The 24325-nt window shown below is 39.5% G+C and overlaps 2 protein-coding genes across 7 annotated transcripts in view; one reads left to right on the forward strand and one right to left on the reverse strand.

Annotated features, from left to right (window-relative positions):
* The window catches only part of RTF2 (replication termination factor 2), a 53587-nt gene that overhangs the window by 9481 nt on the left and 19781 nt on the right, over positions 1-24325 (reverse strand). The gene's annotated exons all lie outside the window — the stretch shown is intronic.
* LOC308666057 (beta-1,3-galactosyl-O-glycosyl-glycoprotein beta-1,6-N-acetylglucosaminyltransferase 7-like) lies at positions 1694-18622 on the forward strand. 6 transcript variants are annotated; one of them, XM_081324541.1, is made up of 9 exons: positions 1694-2027; positions 2399-2512; positions 2635-2773; positions 2875-2990; positions 10907-11065; positions 11480-11613; positions 12525-13576; positions 16886-16981; positions 17578-18622. In XM_081324541.1, the coding sequence occupies exons 7-9, from the start codon at positions 12607-12609 to the stop codon at positions 17772-17774; spliced, it is 1263 nt and encodes a 420-aa protein (XP_081180667.1). In that variant the 5' UTR covers positions 1694-2027; positions 2399-2512; positions 2635-2773; positions 2875-2990; positions 10907-11065; positions 11480-11613; positions 12525-12606; the 3' UTR covers positions 17775-18622. The 6 variants fall into 6 exon arrangements, with proteins under 6 accessions (XP_081180667.1, XP_081180669.1, XP_081180671.1 ...); XM_081324543.1 differs by having other exon boundaries at positions 2635-2769; XM_081324542.1 differs by having other exon boundaries at positions 2022-2041.

The following is a 24325-nucleotide window of genomic DNA, read 5'->3' on the forward strand; positions in this document are numbered from 1 at the left end:
CCACAAGCATCAGATACAAATACTCTTCAACATCTTCATAAATGATCTAGATGAGGACATAGAAAGGGAACTCATCAAATTTACAGCATGACACCAAGCTGGCAGGAATAGCTAACCCTTTAGATGATAGACTCAATATTTAGGAGGACCTGAATGTTGGACCCTATCCCACAAAATTTAATTCAGTGGTGAAAAAAGTAAAATTCTACACATAAGCAAGAAAAACCAAATGCACAGATATGGAATGGCTCAACAGTAGCAACAGGGAGAAAGATCTAGGTGTCCAAGTAGACTACCACTTAAGTATAAGCCAGCAGTGTGCCACAGCTGCCAAAACAGCTAATGCATCAACAGAGGGATAGTTTCATGATCACATGAAGTGTTAGTATACTGCACAGGTGAGACCAGACTTGGAATATGACATCAAAGTCTGGTCACCATGATACAAAAAAGATGTAATCACCCTAGAAAGAATGCAGAAAACTGACAACGGGTCTGGAGGCTAAACGATATGATGAACGAATGAAGGCAAATATACCAGCCCCAGGATAATGCTGCAGGATCCAATCTGGGTTGGTCACCAGGACCAGAGGTTTAGTCTTCTGAGCTTTCAGACTTGTGCTGGAGCCCATCCTCAGGGAACTTCTCTCTACCAGAATGTGTGTTAGCATTAATTAAATAGCACATTCAGAGCTGTTGATTGTGCCCTTCCGTTACTTGATTTATTGTAGCCTCAAGGTTTTTTCTTTTCTTGTTATAGCAGTCCACTTTGCTATACAATTGTGGTTGTGGTCTATGCGCAGCAAACTTTTACAGTGGATTTAAATTTTTTATATCAGAATATTGTAAGCAGAGTGCTGGAGATACTTTGAAGGACAAAAGTAGTGATGAGTATCTGGTATAATCTTCATTTGAAAAGAAGAGACACCAAATATAAAACAACCTCTCCACCCACCAACCCACAAAAAGAGATCTGGGAAGAAACAAACAAACAAACAAACTGCTTCCATTACCATAACTTCATCAGCTCTAATAGAACTGTCCCATTTTAAAAGTCAAGTCTTGGGGGGAAAAAACCTGGTCTTCTTTTTTGATGAATATATAGTAGTAAGAATACAAAAGAGATAATGAAATGAGGTACATGCAAACAGCAGCTATGGCTTCGGTCAACAAGAAAACAGAACTCACTTAGTGTCAGACCTGCCTCAGCTTGAGCTCCTAAGAAAGAGCGATCCTCAACTCCATTTATAGTTTACTAGAGGTCAAATGAAATACAGTAATACAAAGGCAAAACTGAAATTTGTGTCCCAAAATCCCCAAGGGTAACATTCACCCCCTCCTAGGTGCTACCCATCGCTTGCCCCCATTGTCCAATCAAATTCAAAGCTGTTTTTGGAACGGTTACTAGATTTAATATGCAGCCGTGTGCTCTTCACAGCCGTTTGACCTTGAAGCTCTTCTTGCAAAGAGGCAGTTTCATTTCCTTTGAAGCCTCCTCCCTCCCATCTAGTCCCCCTTGAGTTCATGGCAGCTGATACTGAATGGTTGCAAAGTGCAAGCGTGAGGTGGAAGCTGACCCTTAGGTTCAATATCTAAATTATATTTGGAATGTTAAAAAAAAGTAAGAATCGAAAGGCTTTAACAAAAGATAACCCCATTGAGAAAATAAAAAAAACACCAATTGCTCCTAGATTATTTGCTATTTTCATCTGTTTTATTTCTGCTAGAAACTGATTTCTATTTCATTCATGGTCAACGTTTTGGAAATACTTGAATGCCTGCTGCAGCTGAAAGACTGACCACCAGTGTTCTTCTGTGGAGGAAAAAGGCAATGATGGGGGGAGATCAAATAACTCATCTTTCCGAGCTTACTTTTGCAATATCCTCACTTCTGATTTTCTGAGCAGCGAGTATTGTTCCAGTATAACGTGGTCTGATGCAACAGGAAGCCAGTGTAAGAGAACTTTGAAGTGCGGCAAGCTTATTTCCTTTTATTGTTAATGAGAGAGAAGTGGAACGGTCCTAGGGTGAGTGTTTCTCGGTGAGATTTCCTAATCAAATTATCTCTATGGTTGCTTTATTTTGGAGTAAGCATGCTGCTTCATTTGTTTTATCACAGAGCAATAGAGTTGGGAGGGAGGACAGAGCTCATGCAGAATCCACTTTTATTTGATCTCCGTAAGACGTATTTTTCTGGCCCTGGATGTAGGATATAGTACCCACAGTAGAGTCACAGAACAGGAAGTAGATATACCCCAGATCATTTTAGAGTTGGGAGTTTAGAATAGAGTTTAGAATAGACAAAAACCTGGGAGAAACGTGGATGTAGATGGGTCTTAAGAAATATTTTCTCCCATAAGAATGTATTCAGATTCAGTGCACTTGCATATAATTTCAGTTACACAATTTCTTCCGCTTGAGGATTTTGGTGACACGAGGTGCTGAGAACAGAGAAGGATACAGAGACTGAGTTCTTTATACAGATCTGCAGAGCAAAGATAATGAGAATTAGGTAAGCTTGCCAAGTGCTGTGGATTCGCGATTGGAAGTTTATAGGAACAGTTGCATGTTTTTTGGTAGAGGCTGCCAATAGTTACGTATCCTTCGTACATCTTTTTTTTTTACTACTTTCAGGCTCCTAGGCAGCGTATCTTAAAAAGCAGGGAGAACAACAGAAGAGACACCTCTTCAGAATGTGCTTGAAAGCTTTGCCAAATATATCCAACTGGTCATTTGGAAGATCCAGGATTAGATGACCAACCGACCAGAGTAGGTAGGGTTCAAAAATGTCATGTTCAGGACTGAGCTGTAAAGTCATGGTATGTCAAAATGAGAGACGAAGTGTTCCATTTTTTTCAACTCTTTCTTTTTCAGATTCTGATTATTTAAAACAGGGGTCTTCAAACTTGGCCCTTTTATGCCTTGTGGACTTCAACTCCCAGAATTCCTCAGCCAGGCACGTCGAAAAAAGGTGCTGGAACTCTGTTCTGGTGAGTTCTATGACAAAAAGCGCACTGCCTATAGGTCCTAAATATTATACTATTACAACTGCCAGCGCAAATCACCAGAATGTCAATTAAATGATTTTGCTTTAAAAAGTTTGGGAATCCAGGAGGAGCATATTATCAAAAGTGTACTTCAGAAATTCTACTCTGGTATGTTAATTTATTTTTTCTGGAATGGAAAAAAAATTAACAGCAACTTTTATGAATCAGGTTTTCCCCCCCCTTTTTAATGTTTTAAAGACAGAATTAGAGCTTTATGATTGTTGGTTCTTCTGGAATAGAACTAAAATAGGTTGTAATAATGCTACACAAATCAAGCTCAGTCTCTTATTACTCTGCCTACAAGAAATGAAACTAAAACAGAATGATTTTAGGTAAGAATTGGCCAAAACCTCATTTGTGCTTTACATAATGGGGGGGGGGCACGATGGGAAAATTTACTTTTCTATTTCCTATCGTGAAATATACTGGGTCAACAAAGGTTCATCGTGTTTGCAAGCTGCAAATAATTCCATAGAAAATGCTGCCAGAGTGTCCTTATCTGTAGTTTGCTGCAATGCAAGTAGTTCTTGACTTACAACTTGTTTTTGAACAATTAAGAGTCATAGTGGCTCAGTGGTTAGAATGCAGTATTGCAGGCTAATTCTGCTGACTGCCAGCAGTTTGATCCTGACCGGCTCAAGGTTGACTCAGCCTTCCATCCTTCCAAGGATGGCAAAATGAGGACCCAGATTGTTGGGGGCCACATGTTGTCTTGCAAACTGCTTAGAGAAGGCTGTAAAGCACCGTGAAGGGGTACATCAAGTCTAAATGTTTATCTATTCAAAGGCACAACAGCTTTGGAAAAGCACTTCTGGCTGCCTTAAAATGCCATACTGCCCCCTGCCCTGTGGTGACATGATCACAATCTGGGAGCTTGGCTTCATGGGTTGCCAAGTGCCCCGCAGTTCTGTGATTGTCATTTGCAATCAGCTCTGCTGGCTTCTTCAGAAAGTTAATGGGGAAGCTGGCAGGGAAGGTTGCAAGCTGTTGCTGCCTGCCAAAAGGACTCTCTCTCATCTCTGGCACCTGGCTGAAAGAGAAAAGGGAAACTGAAGTGCTTCCGTGGGGTGTAGAAATGGAGCAGTTTCCTTCCACACACGGAGGGGAGCCAAACTCCTCCAGTGGAGTGCAGAAACAGAGCTCTGATCTCAAAGATACGAGCTCCGATCCTGCAGCCCACCAAAGCAGTTCCCTTCCAGCATTGAGAGGAATTATGCTCGGCAGGCAGCTCTTTAACAACTTGGGAGACTGTTTACCAATGGCAATTGGGACGGCCAGGATTGCAGTTGTTGAGCAAAGCAGTCATGTGGGCATCTCACTTAACAACCACTTCGCTCAATGAGTAAGATTCTGGCCCCAATTGTGGTGATAAGTCGAGGACTACCTGTAAGAAGCAGAATCAGGCAAGAAAGAAGTGATTTGCTGTGTCCAAGACTTCCATTTAGGAATCACCAGAATACGTTCCGGAGTAAATCCGTGGTCAGGGGCAGGATTGGGAACCTGGTTGTCCAGGTTTCAAAATGGGTCTTATCTTTGCCATCAAAGAAAAGTCCAAGAAAAGAGATTTTGGAACTCAAATGTTACCTAATGTGACAGCAAGATGCAGTAGCAATCCAAGAACATCATTCATTGATTTTTCTAAAAAAAACACACAACCAAAAACCAAAAAAACCACACACCACCCTTTTATGCATTGAAACCCAGAGGTTGCCCCCGTCAACAGGCTTGCAAGGAACCGAAATAGGCAAAATTTCTTCTTAGCACTGCCAGCGTAAGGCTAGCGTAAAGCTAGCGCTGGCGGAACTAAAAATAAATTGTAGTGGTTTATGCCATCTGGAGAGGAAAGGATTGCAACAAAAGCAAACATGACAGGATTTCTTCTTCTTGTTTATGCCATGTTGATCAGGGAGGAAGTAGCCTTCTCTCACCTGACTTCCTGAGCTCATCAAAAGGTAAGCAAGCTAATGGTGACGAGGAGGTTGGGGTGGGGAGGAGGCCCATAGGGCTTTGGGGAAACCAAGGGGCAGGGGCAGAGCACGGGATATCCTAGCCTAGAAGGTGAAGAAGGCCTCCTGGGAATCCCTGTGCCTGCGCTAGGCCTCCCTTGGCTTCTCCCATCTCTGAGTCACCCCATGCTCTACCTAACGACCCTCTACCTACCTAATGAAACGTACTGGGGAAAGCAGGGACAGGGATGTTGTTTATTTAGGCGCTTCATTTAACATTGTCCTCAATGTCTGACATGAATGGGCAGGCTCCATTACTGTTGTAAGTCGGGGACTTACCTGTGTTATCCGCACACATTGTCTATCCTGAACGATAATTGCGGGGAGTCCTTGGTTACAACGAAAACTGGGGCCAGAATTGCCATCGCTAAGTGACACAGGGGTAACGTATATTACATAACTGTGCCACTGCCACTTAGCGATGGCAATTCTGGCACTCCAGGCTGCCACTGGTAAACCTCATGGGACTGCAACATCTGTCTTCCTGCCAGCTTCCCCACTGACTTTGCTTGTGGGAAGCTGGCAGGGAATCGTGATCAAGTATCTATGGCTCGCTTGTAAGCCAGGTGCTAAGAGCCTGGATTGCCATCATGTGACTGTTGGGCTGCTGCAATGGCCAGAATTCCGAGGACTGGCTAGAACTCACTCAGTGCCATTGTAAGTTTGAATGGTTGCTGAACAAGTGATTGAGGACCATCTGTAATGAAAAATCAAATGATCCAGAGAGCAGCCACTGTAATAAAAAAGATAAATTTCTGCAAGATGACATTCTTTAACTGACAAGACCTTAAGCGTGCTCCTTTTGCTGGATCTAATAGGATGAGTAGAGACCACTGGAGAGAGGCAGTTCTTCAAGTATTCAGCCCCAGCCATGAGGGGCTTTATAGATGACAACTAACACCTTAAATTGCACTTGGAAGTCAGCTAGGAGCAGGGCTTTTTTTTCTCATAGAACGCTCAGAACGGAGTTCCGGCACCTTTTTTGGATGGAACCTTGTAGAGTAGGTAAGGTGGGTTGTATGACATGTGTGAGTGAGTTCCAGCACCTTTTTCTTTTACAAATAAAGCACTGGCTAGGAGCCAGGGCAGTTTGCAAAATAGAGGTATAAAGGAATAACATGGGCAAATCAGGAAATGTTCGTAATTATTCTCTTATATGAATCTTTCAGCAGCTAAAAAGTTAGAAGAGAAAAGAAGAATGCAAGATTATTTTTCCCACAATGTCTCTTATTTGCTGCTAAAAGCCTTAAAGGCTGAAATAAGCCTATTTATAATCAACAGCACAATAATATCTACACATCTTGTTTACCAAAGCCGGTTCGCTTCCTTACAAGGTCATCCGAATGACAGTGAAAAAAAGTCAGGTTTTATTTGAATTGTTATTTTTGTTGAATGCCTAAACAAGGGACATAAGTGGTTAAGGAAATCCGCCACAAAATACTCACATTTCATGTTAACAATTAACTCCTTTCATGTGACTGAAACCACTTAAAAATGGACAAGCTTAAAGACTGAACTTGCCTGAAGGGCAATGGATCCTAAGAACATTTCCCCTCATTTCTTAAGTTTGGCTTTAAACCATCTGTCTTTCCAATACTGGGTGAGTGTACAATTTCTGAATTTTTAAGAATGAATTGTTTTAAAATTTGAACCAGCTGTAACATTACTAGAAATTTTTTGGTACAGTCATTTACTTTGGCAATAAGTCCCACTGAACTCAGAGGAACTTACCGCTGATATATTGCATTCAAAACTGGTATATATTCAGATTCAATCATTCCCCACTTAATTGTAATCCAAAACATTTTGCTGAGTATAAGTGTTTTAAAAGTGTTCCTGGTTAGAAAAAATACATTTTAAATTAAACAGAAGAAATACGGTATGTTTAATGAAATTTTAAGGATTTTTCCTGTCTACAATCTACATCCATGAGAAGAACTGTTGGTCTGTAAATTCCTCCCCTTTTAAGCTCTTTTAAATAAGGAACACCCCTAAGTTGATAGATCAAATGCTTTAAATAAACATTTACAATAATTTATATTGAGAGTGATTAAGTGTGTGGATCCTTCCCAACAACTAAATGGTTAACCTTCCTAAAGGTCCTGGCGCCTAATTTCACTTTTAATTTTAATGAAAGAGGGATATTTGAAATATTAAGCAAAAGTATACTATATTGGTGGTCATCACTTCTGTTGAAGAACTTGGCAATTCTTATATATGTTTTATATCAAATAATTTTCTTTATGCCAATTATTTCTTTTAAAAAATGAAAACACTTTCATTTGCTCTAGAATTCATTAATTCAGATCACTAATTTTAGAACAGTGAAAGTATTGTTGCTTATGATACCCCAACCAAATTCTGTTTGGAAAATTGTTCACTGTTAATCCCAATTTGGACTTTATGCTGAGTGATAAATTGTCCCATATTATTTAGAGAACACACAAAGAAGCTCATTGACTCTGAACTGGGCCATCTGTTTGTATGTTCTAAAATATGTGTGATCAAGATTAAATCTCAGTCTACATATTTGATACAAAGTATTATGCATGTATAATGGTAATAATCCAAAACTGATTATGTACCTTATAAGGAAGCTATAAATATATAGTTATGATTTTTCCCCATTAAGTTATTATCAATACATGGACTTTGTCTGTACTGCACTATCAGATTTTTTTTTATTTAATCCATTGCTGTTTGTCCTGATTAGCAAAAGCTTTCGAAAGTCGTCCTGAAAAATTATGTAACAGTACTGCTTATATGAAACCCTAAAAAGCTGTGAATGCAGTCTGCGATTTTTCGGCATAAATCCATGCTTCACCACTAAATTTTTGAGGTTTTTTTTAAACAAAAATATTTATTTCTATCCCGCCTTTATTATTTTTACAAATCACTCAAGGCAGTGAACATATCTAACATATCTTCCATCTCATATTTTCCCCACAACAACAACCCTGTTAAGGTGGGTTGGACTGAGAGACAGTGACTGGCCCAAAGTCACCCAGCTGGCTTTCATGGCCAAGGTGGGACTTTTTCCCCTTTGTAACCATGAATGCAATCACTGAGAGTTCTGAGAGCATAAATAAAAGTGTGCTTCTGTGAGAAATCCCATCCCTTTCAATACTGTCAGCTTTTCGGCTGTGCCTCTTTAGTGCAAAGCACTATGCCAGACAACTTGTGCGAATGAAGCTTTTAAAAATGCTCAGTTCTTCATCCATTATCGGTATATCAATTTATCCATATGAATTGATGCAGGAAACATATCTCATTCTGGCATATTTTGAACATGCCCTAGTTGACATCCTATGTTCTCCTGGGCTTAGAACTCAACCATCATCGCAGTCCAGGCCACGTTGGCTGTGAATGATGAATATTTAGGCCCATCACAGCAGGAAGACACTAGCTACTCACACATATTTATATGTTCTAGCACATCTTTTGGCAAAAAGTAGGCCTTTTTGTTTTTAAAACATATGTATATGGTGGCCTATATTCTAATGGGTAGTAAAGAGGTTATGAAACTAATAGCAAGTAAGGAAATTTCAGGTTTGACAACTAGCAACAGACAAAACTGATTGGGCCTTCATCAGATCCGAAAAAAGACCCAGCCAAGAGCTCTTCCATTACAGACAAAGAAGAAAATAACAAACGTAGCAACGTTGTCATTCCATATATTGCAGGAATATCTGAAAAGCTCAGAAGGATTGTCAACCAAAACAACATACATGTATACTTTAAACCCAAGAATACATTAAGGCAGAAAGAAGCTTGTCTACCCCAAGGATAAAACACCCAAATTTAGCAATGTGATATATATGTAATACAATGCAGTGAGACATGTGCAGATCTATACATTGGTGAAACAAAACAACCACTTCACAAGAACATGGCACAACATAGGAGATCTAACCCATCAGGACATCTGCTTTGAAAGACAAAGGTCACTTTTTTGAAGATAGCAAAGTCCACATTTTGGACAGAGAGGATTTGAAAGAGGACTAAGAGAATCCATCTATGTTAGAATTGAACTCTCCTCCCTCAGCAGAAGGAGAGGAATAAGACACCACCTATCCAGTCTACAACAGGCCCTTGTAGCAGATCAAGAAGATTGCACAACCAACTGCAACCTGATTCAGGTGACCTTGAGGGAATAGATAAACCCCCAAGTGGCCTCAATAGCTCTCAGAGAGAGCGCTAACAACCAGATGACTCCAAAGAAATGCAATCCTTCCATCCACCCCACCATCCTATCACAACCTATCCTTCCATTCCCTCATCTTGGATGAAAAGCGAAATGTTTTCTTCTTCTTCCTCAAGGAAAAAAACAACAACAATCCAATTGCCTTTTGGGGGGAAAAAGCACCTTTGAGACAACTATGACCTGGATGACTGAGAATCTCCATCGATATCGATTGGGCAATTAAGACTGCTGAACTATTGTTATGACAAAAGATACCTAAAAACACAGCTCCATGCTATTGCAGTTTATTATAATTGAACCCCCACTCTTATATTATGGGATACACAAGATGTCCTACGTAGGTATCAAGTTTTCCAATCATTTTCCTCCTTCTGTTTGAATATTGTATAAAAAGGGGAAGGTGACAGGCAGTGAGCGTACTTCTCTATTGCTGCAGTAACAAACAAGTTGGGTTGGATTTCTCTTGCCCTGCGTGTTACTTGGGGGCCCTCATGATGGATCCTTATACTTATACTGGTTTTATGCCAACACATAAAACTTCAAGAATACAATAATATTCATTTTATTTATTACATTTGTTTGCCGTCTATGTGACCAAGAGGTGGATTCTGCCTTAACATAACATTGTCTTAAGAACTAGGAAAACCTTCTGCAATTTACTTTGGAGGCTATTATTAGTGGACTACTTATAAAGGTGTTTTCATTTCCACTTCTGAAATGGTGAAGAATGTCCAGGATTATTGACTGGCAAAACTCCAGGATGTAATCTTGCCCCACCAAAGTGCGCCTTTAAATGCATTCATTGTTGTCTCTCTCTAAAGTTCCTGCTTTATTTTTCATTTTTAGCTTATGCTGTGCAGGGGAAAAAAAACCTGTTCCCTTTACGGTATCCAACTGATGAAAGGTTGCTAGTCATACAGGGAATTTACAAAGGCATGAGGGGAGGGGAAAGAAAAAAAAGATAAGACATGAATTCACACTTCTGAGTTCCACAGATTCCTTAATGGTGAAAGTGCTGAGTACAAACTCAAGAGGTTCCAGGTAGCTTGCAGGATATTCGCTCAGGAGACGCGACAGATCTTAACAATTCAAACTCTATCCCTTTACTTTTTAAAAGGAATGATTTTAAATTGGTTTGAAGCACACCATTTGCTGCCCTTTCATGCTCTTGTCTCCCCGGTGACATGAAACAACATCGATTGCAGATCTCCTCCTCTTTCTTTTTTGTTTTAAGTTATTCACTGTCACACAGCCATTTCCGACCGGAGCCAGTAATGCCCCCCCACACACACACACACTTCCCAGCTCCTAACATTCATTACAGTGTAAGCAATGTCCATTATATTAATCTATTCTTGGCTGTGTTAGTCATTTTGCAGCAGGCAGCATTTCAACAGCGTGATTCTGTTTTCCTCAGAAATGTTTGCATTCACCTTCCAAACGCTGCTTCCTCCCACCTTCTTTTTTCCACATCACAGAAAGGTTGGTATGAGAGCAGAACGTTTGTTGATTCAATGGATACTTACAGCTTGTCTTATTAAGAAGATGCTATGTTGATGTTTACATACAAAGCTTAACTCCTATGAGCCTCCAGGCAAGTACTATTCTACGGGGAACTGATTTTCCTGATGTTTTTCTTCAACCTGCAGAAGCAGCAACGCCAAAGAACACTGTGGCTGGGGGGGTGGAAAAAGATCAGGCTGAACAGGAAAATGAATGCATTCTTCATCTAGCCCTCCACACACAGCGTCGGCACAGCAAACTTGGGAACAGAAGATTTTTCTGACTCGAAAGCCCAGGTCTTAGCGGTAAGGACAATGAACCACATTTTGTATATTATCGTTTTTGGTTTTTTATATATATATAACTGTACGTTTTAAATGTGAGCATGTTGTTCTTAATATGCAGGTTAAAAAAACGTGATTTCAACTCAATTGAGATTTATGGGTGTGTGGGTGAGCATGACCAAACATCATTAGAGAGGTAGATTATTAAGAGATTTTTTCTACTATATGTCATATCGTAAGATTAAAAAAAAATCATTTGCGTTAAGAAGCTGTGCATGCATATAAAGATATAGACATCATAGGCGAGCATAATCGCTGCCGAACAGGGTTGGTTGAGTGTTTGTTGTGGCAGGAAAAATCAATACAAGATAATTGTTGGTTTGAATCTCAGTATTTCAACAAGCTCTTCCTTTTTCTGCATCTTTTTCCCCCTAGGGTTGCCTATACTTAGCATCTAAGTATTCAAGGATGAAGTCCTTATTCCTGAGCTGTAAAGAAACATACTACTATACTGAGGCACTTCTAATATTTCAACAAAGCCACACTTGTGGAAAAACATACTCAGAAAGGTAAAAATATGCAACAGTATTTTTTTTGTTCTAAAACTGCTCTGAAAGCCTCTTTAAACAGCAGTGCAAGACAATACAGTGTTGCTAAGGTCACAATTTCTTCCAAGCAGAATAAATATGAACTGCATTCAAGACAGCTTACTTTCTATTTTATACGATGCGTTTGAAAACTAATTCAGGCAATTCAAGCAAAAATAAACAGCTCATGGCTTGGATTTCATTATAACGATGATGGTAAAACTTCGGTCTTTTCTGAAGTTCCCTCATAAAATCAACAGTAAAAAACAGACTAGATCCAATTCTGGTTATGCTTCAAATGTATTTTTGAAATCCATAACAAGGTTTCTATCTAATCCAAAAGATTATCAGCTAGCTGTATGAAAGAACAGTTTATCTCTATTCATGTCAGTGAAAGAGAGAGATTCCATAATCAAAACCACAAGAGGTAAAAGCAGATTAATTGTTAAAGCAGAGTTAAGACAGTCTTCAAGAACACCTGCATTTGTAATATGAAACCTTAATAGCAATGAAGTATTTTTTTCTTTCAAATTAATAATAATAATAAGTTGGAAGGGGCCTTGGAGGTCATCTAGTCCAACCCCCTGCTCAGGCAGGAAACCCTATACCATTTCAGGCAAATAGCTGTTCAGTCTCTTCATAAAAAATTCCAGCGTTGGAGCATTCACAGCTTCTGGAGGCAGGTTGTTCTACTGATTAATTGTTCTAACCATCAGATAATTTCTCCTTAGTTCTAGGTTGCTTCTCTCCTTGACTTGTTTCCATCCATTGCTTCTTGTCCTGCTTTCAGGTGCTTTGGAGAATAGCTTGACTCCCTCTGAATGAAGCATCGACTAAGCTTCATTTAAATTAAATAATTAAAAATCCTCTTTTTCCCCCCTAACCTTTCCTAGGTAGAACAGTTTCAGAGAACTGTGGCCAGAAGCAAAATCCGGAGAACATTTAGAGCTCCAGAAAACATCTGGAAAGCCAAAGATGAACCTACTTGAGAGAGCAAAATCAGGGTTTCTAGTCTGCATTGTGGTTTGCATTTTTGTCTTTGGTGTTTTCTATCTACGGAATACAATCTTCAAGGAAGACAAGGAAAAAGTCATTTCAAAAGAGTGTGGTTTTTATCCAGATGAACTTTGCTCAGCCCTTTTTGACGGGAAAGGAATTGCTTTTCAAATTGGCCGGCAGTGCCAAGAGGCTTTAGGGGGGAAAGAAATGTCTACTTGCATACAAACACCGTGTAACTGCTCTACACTGCAGAAGAAGCTCCACTTCATTACAAGGCCATTGTCAGAAGAAGAAAGGAACTTTTCCTTGGCGTACATCGTCACCATTCACAAGGAGCTGGATATGTTTATAAAACTACTCAGAGCCATTTACATGCCTCAGAATGTTTACTGTATACATATTGATGAGAAATCATCAGACGGTTTTAAGCAAGCTGTCCAAAACTTGGTCAACTGCTTTGAAAACATTTTTATTGCTTCAAAGACAGAAAAAGTTGTCTATGCAGGATTTTCCAGATTGCAAGCAGATATCAACTGCATGAAGGACTTGATTCATTTAAATCATCAATGGAATTATGTTATTAATCTATGTGGTCAGGATTATCCCATCAAAACTAACAAGGAACTTATACACTACATTAAAAGTAAATGGAATGGTAAAAATATAACTCCGGGAATTGTTCAGCCACCTCATATGAAACACAGGACTAATTTCAGTTACCAAGAATTTGTACGTTCAGGAAAATCATATGTCTATCCAACTAATAATGTGAAAAGTGAACCACCCCACAATTTGACCATATATTTTGGGACTGCATACTATGTACTCACAAGAAAATTTGTAGAGTTCACCCTGACTGATGAACGTGCAAAAGATTTGCTTGAATGGTCAAGAGACACCTACAGTCCAGATGAGCATTACTGGGTCACCCTGAACCACATTCCAGGTAAGCAGAATTATAGAATTTATCTTGTCTACTGTACATTATTCACAAATATTGCATACTAGACAACCCTTGGGTCCTCCCTTCAGAAATATTTCTTTACCAGATTTGCAATGCCTTCAACTTCTAAGGTACTTGCCCTCACTGCAAAACTGGTTACATTCAGACATGCATCTGTTACGAAAATACACCATGTTGAACTATATAGCACAATTAACATCAGCAGAGAAAATGTTTTATGCCATTTTTGTATTTATTATCTCATAGAGGTTTTAATAGTAATGGGAGTTTCCCGATACTCTCATGTAACACCTCTTCTCCGCGAGCTGCATTGGCTTCCAGTTGCCCTCCGGGTGAGATTCAAGGTGCTGGTGATGACCTATAAAGCCCTAAATGGCATGGGTCCAGATTATCTCAGGGAGCACCTGCTGCCAGCATCAGCCTCCCATCGTCCTGTGCGCTCCCACAGGGAGGGCCTCCTTAGGGTTCCGCCAGTTAGGGAATGCCGGCGGGTGATTCCAAGGGGGAGGGCATTCTCTGTGGGAGCGCCTGCCCTATGGAATGAACTGCCGGTGGAACTTTGGACTGCCCCGGACCTTCGCTCGTTTTGCCGGGACCTGAAAACTTGGTTATTTGATCTTTCTAGCCTGGACTGAGGGGTTTTTAATTTAATTTAAAATTTAAAATTTAAAATTGTTTTAATTGTGGGCTAGTCTTAATTTAATTCTATTTTAATTGTATTTATTTGTATTGTTTTAATTCACCCTGTAAACTGCCCTGAGTCCTTCGGGAATAGGGCGGTATATAAAATCAATTAAATAAATAAATAAATAATACTTTTTATGGCGTAAAATGTTTTATAAAATTTTCCAAATTTCAACTCCAGAGGAGTTATGAATCCCAGATTTTGGAAACATTCTATATGGTACTTTAATTCAAAAATGTTGCCCTATGATGCATTGTTTTGCCCAGTTAAAGATTACAGGAATGAGAGGTTTTAATAATATATTGATAGATATAAACTAAGGAGAATCTATTGGAAACCATTAACCAAATTCCAAAACCTCTTTTCAGTCTGCCTTTCAGATTTATTAAGTAACAAATTCATAATACACCGTGAATTGGAGGGCTTTTCCTTAACTTGGGGGAGGAGGGGATAAAGAAAAGCAACAATAAAACAAAGCAAAATAAAAAAGTGATATTTCACATTGTTTCAATCCCAATACTTTAAATGATATGATTTAAAAAATCAGAAGGGACCAACAAACTTACTTTATTTATTTAGGTATCTATATTTAATACAATTTGTATGGCTACCCATCTTACTGTGGCTATTGTAGATGACTCACAATAAACTAAAACATAACTAAAATGACATTAACGCACCAGAAATGATCCTGTAAGAACAGCAGAGATAAAAAGCCAATAAAGTTTATAATCACATGGGCTCCACCTTATTGCCTGACTGCTAGGCCTAGGAAAGTTTTTCAGTCCTTGAAGGTGAAATACAACCCATTTTGTTATTGATATACTAGCTATCAACTATGCTGTTATATGTTCCAGACTTTTCTTGACAAATATTACATTCCCACCAACAATGAGTTTCACCCACATTTGGTGGTTTGAGAAACATGCGATCTGTCACCCAAATATCATGTTGACATATCTAAAAGTTGAAGACTGGGACTGGACAGGTTCTGACCAGTTGCGACTCAGAAGCATACAGTAAGCAGTACAATTTATTTTAGAATGGGAGAACCTGTTCCAGGTGTAGTTCTGTAGCCTGAGTTTAGGGAAAGTGGGTGGGAGATCCTCCCATATCTGTAGTTTCTCAAATTCTCAATGATTTGCTTACTACCCTGACTAAAGAAACCACACAGGTAGCAGTATACTCATCTGCATTGCATCTAGAGCAGGGATGTCAAACTGGCGGGCCTGTGGACCGGATGCGTCACGCCCACCCCAGCTCCGCAAAGGAAAAAAACATCATGATATGTCATGTGATATGATTGAGTTTGACACCCATGATCTAAAATGTCTTCTTTTTTATTCCAAAAGAACAGCCCCTAGAAAGTAATTAATTCTTACAATGTAAGGCATTAGCTCTGCCCTGAAGCAGTTTCCCCAAGGGCAGGTATCATCAAATCCTTCTATTTGATGTATTTGTAATGAGAATTTGTATTCTTGTTCTTATTTTAAAAAGGAAATGAACTTTTCTTCCAAATAAAAGGCTGTTTTGATTGATGTGCTAAGGATTATACTCCAAAATGTAGAGGAGACCAGAGCAATTCACATTTCACTGATATCGATAAGAAAAATGCAATTTTGTAGTAACCTTTGATGGGGTTCTGGGAACTTCACCCAAAATTTTCTAGAGGCTTCAAAATCTGCACTTAAAAAAAATAGCACTCTCATATTTGCATATTTCATAAAAAGCTTTCTTTTTATGTTGCAGCTGTATCCTTTGGTAACCACAACAAAAACTTTATGGGACCTTAAAGACTAGCACATTTATTACTGCCAAAACTTTCATGGCCCGTAGTCTGCTTAAAAGAGAGCATTTTCATAAGTGGTCTTATTTGTTTCACTGAAATGAATCAGAATTAATTGTATTTATTAATGGTTTTAAGCCGCCCACTTACAAGATTCACAAAAGAATGAAATAATTAATGGATATTGCCTTAAGATGCAGTATAGTCATATATTTAAAAACAAGTAAAGGCAGATAGGGATGCGGTGGCTCAGTGGGTTAGGACGCTGAGCTTGTCGATCAGAAGGTCGGCAGTTTGGCGGGTCGAATCCCGAGTGCCGCGTAACAGAGTGAGCGCGCCTGTTACTCATCCCAGCTTCTGCCAACCTAGCAGTTCGAAAGCATGTAAAAAATGCAAGTAGAAAAATAGGGACCACTATGGTGGGAAGGTAACAGCGTTCCGTGCGCCTTTGGCGTCTAGTCATGCCGGCCACATGACCACGGAGACATCCTCAGACAAGCGCTGGCTCTTCGGCTTTGAAACGGAGTTAAGCACTGGCCCCTAGAGTCGGAAAGGACTAGCACGCAAGTGCGGGGGAACCTTTACCTTTACCTTTACCTTTTTAAAGGCAGATATGGCCAAGATGGTGAACATGCAGCAAAGGCTGTAAAGAACTCCTCCAAAAGTAAAAGTAAAGGCAGATATAATCCGTTACAAGGGGAACTCACTACTAGTCACCTGGGAACAGCAATACTAGAAGAGAGATTCATGCATCCAAAGCATACATCTGTTTTTGAAAATGTAAAACATGTATAACAAAGCTTTCCAATTGTTTGTATAGATGCTCCTGGTGCTACTCTAAACACAACTTGGCAAGGAAATATACGAGCAATCAAGTGGAAAAATCAAGAAGGACAAGCCCACAATGGCTGCAAAGGTAATTACTGAACATGACACAATCCTAGTTCACGAACCACTGAAAAGTTATCTGCCAGGTGCTCAAATACGCAGCGATGTTCTGGTCATTCTGATGGGAATGGAGGCATAAAGCTCACAAAATCCCACTGAAGCAACGCTAAGAAAACTACAGTGGATGACTCAATAAGCCTCAGTACAGTATAATCCTAAATGTGAATTTAATTACAATGTGAAGCACAAAGAATTTGCACCTAACATACATATCCAACACATATAATTGGCTGAGCTTTATCCAACTAGTAAAATTTTGTGGCTCCTTTCTTTTTTTTAAAAAAAAAAGCAGCTTTATTCTTCCTAACTTCTTTCAAAGGAAACCAAGATATGGATTTGTCCTTCTTATTCCCCCATTTCATGTGTATCCATGTCTTACATAGACATATCTGTGATCAAAACCAAATTATGGTAAAAAGTAACTAAACTTTTTTTAGATTATTACGTTAAAGGGCCATTTCTTTGTCTTCCCCTTTCCCTAATTTCGATCTACAGCATATTTAATTTGCTAAATGGTATCCAGCCTGGGATTGTCAATTCACAGTAAAAATTTCTCTCTTGTAGGGCATTATATCAGAGACATTTGCATCTATGGACTTGGAGACTTAGAGTGGATTATTAATTCTCCTCATTTATTTGCCAACAAATTTGAGCCAGCAACATACCCACTTGTCATGGAGTGTCTAGAAAGGTATTACAGAACAAAGTTGCTCCAGGAAGCTGAAGTTCCTTTGGAAACACACTGGCATTTGGAAGAATAGATTGCTCTGCACATCTGGACTAACCATAATCACCATGGAGGGCAAAGCAGAACCAAAAACATGATACATTTCAAAATGTATGTTCCAAAGACGGATACTACATCGTAAGTATTTAGCATCTTGGACCTGAGGACAGAAAAGAAGATTCTGAACATGAAGATTCAATATGCACAGTTCTAGTGTCTTTACAAATATTAATTTCGCTGGGCCTGGTTTTTTTTTGGTTTTTTTCCTTTTTGTCTTACACAACTGCTGTGAAACACATAATTGGTGTATATTGTCTTAGATACTTAGACAATGGTTTCTAGTCGTTGTTTAGCAACTGCTGGCAGTCATGAAGATGATGTAAAAGTAACTCTTACGACCAATCCTTGCATTTACAAGTGCTTGACAGCCTGCTAGCACTTATGACTGGCCGCAGATTGCAAGTTTGTAAAGCAAAGAAAAACTGTAGTAAAATCATAAGCACAACAGAAATTTACTTCATGACTGCTTTACTTAACAACCGAGTTGTGGTCAGTAAACCAGGACAAAAGAATACCTGTATTCTCTTTCACATAAATCTCTTTTTAATAGAACGCTTGCTTTTTCAAATGAACTATTTAAAAATAGCATCCTGACTTAAGTCTCTGAAGTTAAATGTACCTAAATGAATCATGGCTAACTTGTCCCGTTTTGTCCAATAAGTCTGTTTTAAGCATATCTAAATCCATATCTAAATATAATTCATACATTATTTATCTTTTTTTAACATCATTTTTCCACATGCAACTTTTATGTAAAATTTAACTAATAAATTACTGAATAAAAAGTCATAGAATTAATCAAATTCTTCTATCATTTGGTAGTACTGTTCCTTCCATTCAGTCCAACCTTATAAAGCTATATGTAAAACCAAGTAAAAAACTCTCTCTCCCTTTCTCTATACACACACACACACACACATTTTTTTTGCTTGCTAACAAAGAATAAAGGGAGACCGATATGATCATTTCAAACTTATTTGTTCTCATCAGTCAGCCATATGCTTCTGAGATTCGAACCTGGGCCGACTGCGTCTTAAGCAGTTGTTTTAACCCCTAGGCCACAGGCGCTCTCTCTCTCTCTCTCTCTCTCTCTCTCTCTCTCTCTCTGTTAGCTGAGAAGCAAGGAAGATATGTGTTAAACGTTTGTTAAGCATTCAGAATACACTTGCTTAGTCCAGACACGGGACAAATCTTATTTCCTGTTTCAGCCTAGCCCAAGGCCATCAACAGGCAGTAGCCACAGCAGTGGCAGCTCATATTTGTGTAATTTTTTTTTGGCTTGCTAACAAAGAATAAAGGGAGACCGATATGATCATTTCAAACTTATTTGTTCTCATCAGTCAGCCATACCCTCCTGAGATTCGAACCTGGGCCGACTGCGTCTTAAGCAGTTGTTTTAACCCCTAGGCCACAGGCTCTCTTGTGTATTCTGACTGCTTAACAAACATTTAACGCATATCTTCCTTGCTTCTCAGCTAACAGAGAGAGAGAGAGATGGCCTTGGGCTAGGCTGAAACAGGAAATAAGATTTGTCCCATGTCTGGACTAAGCAAGTGTATTCTGAATGCTTAACAAACATTTAAAAACATAGATAGATAGATAGATAGATAGATAGATAGATAGATAGATAGATAGATAGATAGATAGATAGATAGATAGATATAAAGATAAAGATAAATTAGGAAGACAAAAATAAAAGTATATATGGCACTCAACTAAGTCTTTATACATCAACAGTTCAAGATTTCATTTGAATCTATATCTCCTGAACTGAAAGCTTATCCGCAGAACAGTATTAATGAAAATATACTATATATTATTAATTTACTGGACACATGACCAAAGTTTGGCTGCTTGGCAGCCTGCCAGAATTTATGACTGGCGGCAAAGATGCTACGATTCCTCCCATCTGCCATTCCTCCCCCCCCACATCCCCCAATGCACTTAAATGTCAGGGAAGTTTTCCACAGTGCAGCACAAAGCAGCCAGGTTGCCCAGGACTGAACACTCAGGAAACTGCACCATGGGGCATAAAGCAGCTGCCCCATATGAAGCTCCAAATGCCCAGGAGACTTCAAGGGTGCAAAACAGTCACTCATGCCCACCCAGCCGCTTTCACTGCCCTGCACTCCTAAAGTTGAGTCAGGTCACCTGGTGATCTGCTTCATGCCCACAATGACCAAAATTCCAGGCTCAGCTGTATCCAGAAGTGTGATAGCTACTAGCTTTACCAACGAAAAAACAACATACCACCAGCTCAAGGTTGACTCAGCCTTCCAGTCTTCCGAAGTTGGTAAATTGAGGACCCTGATTGTTCGGGGCAATATGCAAATAATGCACTGCATTGTAAACTAGCCAGAGGAGTACTGTAAAGTGCCATGGGCCGGTATATAAAGGTAAATCCTATTGCTATACAACTATTTTGATCCAAGTGGTGGTGGTGGTGGGGAGCTGCAGTCTGAAAAAAAATACTCCATATCATGGTTTATATTTGCTTCTATGTCAGTACTTCTTACAAATTTAACTTGGATTTTTTAGAAGAGACCCTATTGAATGCCCGTAGGCCAAATAAAACTTACAAAAAAATAATTTAATGAAGGTGTGGCATCTCCCCTGCAAATTACACTTCTAAAGAAAAATTCTTTGCAGATTTCTTAAGCAGATGAGCTCAATCTTTAACGTTCTCCGTCTCTGATTTGTTTAACAAAGATCCAGCCATTTAGATGTACACAGGTTTAGCTAAGTAAGGTGCCACTGGACTGGTGTGTATCTTAACAATGAAGGGCAAAGTATTTCTCTTTCCCCAAGAACACAGAAAGTGTATGTAACTGCTCCAATGTGATTTGGTTACACCAGTAAAATGGGCTCTTGTACCTAAAAAGACTAAAAAAGCAATAAATGGGATAGTCAGAGAACAATTTGATTTGCACTTTAAAAACACTGTACTTAGCCAACTGGACTTTCATTAATTTCCAAGCACAATGAAAAGACATAAAGCTCTAATTAATCAAAAGTGCGCAGATAGGACACCTGAAAGTCTACCTCCTCCCATTTGTACTTACTGCAATTTCTGAAATGACAGTTTATTTTAATTCTAGAAAAGCTGGGTTGGGTTCATCTCCACTGAGTTCTTAAAGGGAGGGGGGGAAATCAATAGTTTCACAAAGATTGTAATGGCTTCAGATGGATTTGACCCATATATACACAATGATCTCATTATTCACTTTCAAAATATGGAAAGCACAGGAAAAAAAGGATTAAGAAATGTTTTGCAATGGAAATTAAAGGCACTGACTGGAGAAAGAAAGAAAAAAAATCTAACTAATAGTATACCCCAACACTATCCTCCATAGCAATAGCAATGACATATATACCACTTCACAGTGCTTTACAGCCTTCTCTAAGCGATTTTACGGAGTCAGCATATTGACCCCAACAATCTGGGTCCTCATTTTACCGACCTTGGAAGGATGGAAAGCCGAGTCAACCTTTGGCAGATCAGGATCAAACTCCTGGCAGTGGGCAGAATTAACCTGCAATACTGCATTCTAATCACCAACACAGCTCCATAACTTTTTTATGTTTGCAAAACCGTTCCATCTTCTATTCTGTCCACACACTACTTCATACATTGCCTTTAAACTTTGAACTCCCCTCTCTCTGAAGATCTCATTAGCTTCTTACAGTCATGCCTTTCTCAGTTTTCTGTTTTTCCCAAGGGAAAGAATAGAATGAGCCAGCATGATGAAATGGTCTAAGGACTATGACTTTGGGGGGGGGGGGAGGAGAGAGGAGGAGAACCAGGCTCTGGTCTTCTTCTGCTACAGATGCTCACTGGACTAGTTTGCTTACTCCAAACTACCTCAAAGGTGTATGGTAAGCAAAAACAAAAAGAACGCTGTGGAACTTCCTTGTGCTTCTGAAGAAAACGAGAGTAAATCCAAGTAGGAAGGAGTATTAGGTATGTGTGTCGCCTTGGGCTGCTATATAACTATATAAATAAATAATAAAACACTTATTTTTATCAATCAACCCTCGTTCATTCTCTCTGCATGAGTAAACGCATCAGTACATTTATTTTACATTGGCCATTGATTTTACTAATTCTTGCTTTGCCATGCAACCAATCCCTATTTAACTCATCTTAATTGTTTTTTTTTTGCCATAGCCAAATCTCAGTTACACAGGCAGAGAGGCATGACTATATAGAGATTCTCAATCATCCAGGTCACTGTTATCCCAAAGGTGCTTTCCCCTCCACCCCCACCAAAAAAGGCGATTGAACTTTGAACTGACTTAGAACTGAAGCAGCAAAATGTTTTCAAAGAAAAACACCAGGAATTCCAGTTGCCTTTTTTTTTTGGGGGGGAAGCACTTTTGGGACAGGCATGCTCTTGTAAATCAGTTGTTTTCAATTCTTTCCTTTCAATATTCTTTCTTTGCAAATTTCAGCCTAGTTATGTAGACCAAACTATGATGAGCTCTACCATTGAGGATGGTGATTTCAGTTTACACTAGTCCCCAACCTGCAACCGCTCATTTAGCGACCTAAGTTACAACAGCACTGAAAAAGGTGATTTCAATCAGTCCTCACAATTACGACCATCGCAGCATCCCCATGGTCAGGCATTTGGCAACTGGCATGTATTCATGATGGCTACAGTGTCCCGGGGGTCGCATGGCTGTCATTTGCTACCTTCCCAGCAGGCTTAGTCTAACAAGCAAAGTCCAGGGGGGAAGCCAAAATGACGGCAGTGATTTGCCTAACAACCATGGCAAAAAAGGTCATAAAATCAGGCCCAGCTGACTTAACCACTTTACTTAGGAATGGAAATTACGGCCCCCAAGTGTGATCGTAAGTCAAGGACTGCCTGTGTGGATGAATCAAGTCTTGGAAGTAGCAGAAAATAAGCCACTGATGATAATGATGATGATTAGACTGTAGGGCGCCGTTACAGGAGCCAGGAGACCACAATGCGTTTGCAGAGTAGTAGTTTGACTTGCCAAGGTACCAGCCCTGTTATAGGAAACTCATGCGCACTTCCCAAGGTGGGCCACAGAAGGGCAAGCTGGCATTGTACATTGGTGGGGTCCTTCCTGCAGCGTCACCCAAGGCCCCCTTCCCTTCCTGGAGCTTCCTCGCAAGCGGGCAGCGCCACTGGGGAAGTTCAGAGCTGTCGTCAAGAATCCGACTGCCTGCACAGAGCACCAGCTCGTCTCTCCATTGAAGTGGTACTTGTTGTATTGACTGGCACAAAACATGCCTTCGAACTGTAAGGTGGGCTGAAGCTGAGGGGAGGGATGGGAGCTCACTCCGCTACACAGAGCTACGGCTCAAACTGCCAGAGCTGAGACCATCTCCCTCGTCATTAAGCCACTGAGCCAACATGCCTCTTCACATTGCCCATCCCAGATGTAGACCAACCCTTAATCAAAGCAATACAGACATTAAAGCAGTATCAGCCAGATTAAGAAGGGAAAATGTGGCCTCTTTTTGCATCCAGGCTGAAATGGATAGCGAGGCATTCAGCTGAATCTAATTGTTCTTTCCTTCCTTTATTTATGTTGAAGGAAGGGTATTATTTTGCAATTCAATAGAAGCTCCTTCTTGCCAAGTATAGAAGAATCGTTCTTCATACTTTCCACACTGTGTTACCGGTAACGAAGCTTACCCTACTTTTATAGCTGGGCACAGCATTGTATCTTTTCAATAGGGTTCATTCACAGCTTGAAAATATCTCATTACAAGAAAGGTGGGGAAGTGCCTTGCCTAGAGTACAGTAAAACAGTTCATCAGCAGTGAAAAGTTGATGCAAGCCTCCATTGCCGTGATCTCTGGCTTAGTCAAAAGGCCATGAATCATTAAACATTTTCCCACAGCTATGAGTATTTTCTTTAGAAGTTGTGCTTATTTTAAATAATCTCTAACCTTATTATTGGTCATTTGTTCCATTATTTATGTGAGAAACTAAGCCCAAATAAACGACAGTCAGATGTTTCAAAAGGAAAATAGTTACGGTTTTTTAAGCATAAATCATATACTTCCACGCATCCTGGAACTGTAGACATATATTTAGAAGGATTTTCTTCATGAAAAACAATGGATGGCAATGATTTATCCACTGGGTTTATGTTACAAAAACTGGATGAAAGCTGATATTGCAGTGGAGAACTCTTCTGAAGCGTAACAGTAACTTTGAAGTAATGTTCGTAGTAATATACCATAAAATGTCAGCAATGCTTTTGATATCACCATGGTTTTCAAGAAAATACCACATGATGCAGGTTTTCTTGAGGTAGATCGTGAAAAAGAATAGATGATGTTTAGTTTTCAAGACCAAGAATTTAGAATAAAGGAAATAAAAGAAACAGAAACATTAGAGGAATAGGGAAATATTAATCAGGATGAGGGGCACTGTTTATTTTCTTCCTCCGAAGCAAATGGTCATGCTTTTAAATTAGCAGTTTGTAATGGTAAAGTGTATTTTAAAAATCATTAGTACTTTTCATTATGCCTACCAACGT

This window comes from Vipera berus (assembly GCF_964194415.1).
Source record: "Vipera berus genome assembly, chromosome: 3".
In the NCBI taxonomy this organism is placed as follows: Eukaryota; Metazoa; Chordata; class Lepidosauria; order Squamata; family Viperidae; genus Vipera; species Vipera berus.

Bases quoted from the DNA above. Each gene is read 5' to 3' on its own strand.
- LOC308666057 (XM_081324541.1), top strand. From the start codon at position 12,607: ATGAACCTACTTGAGAGAGCAAAATCAGGGTTTCTAGTCTGCATTGTG. The intron at 13,577-16,885 runs GTAAGCAGAATT...TTGTTTGTATAG, and splicing joins CACCCTGAACCACATTCCAG to ATGCTCCTGGTGCTACTCTA. The intron at 16,982-17,577 runs GTAATTACTGAA...TCTCTCTTGTAG, and splicing joins AGCCCACAATGGCTGCAAAG to GGCATTATATCAGAGACATT.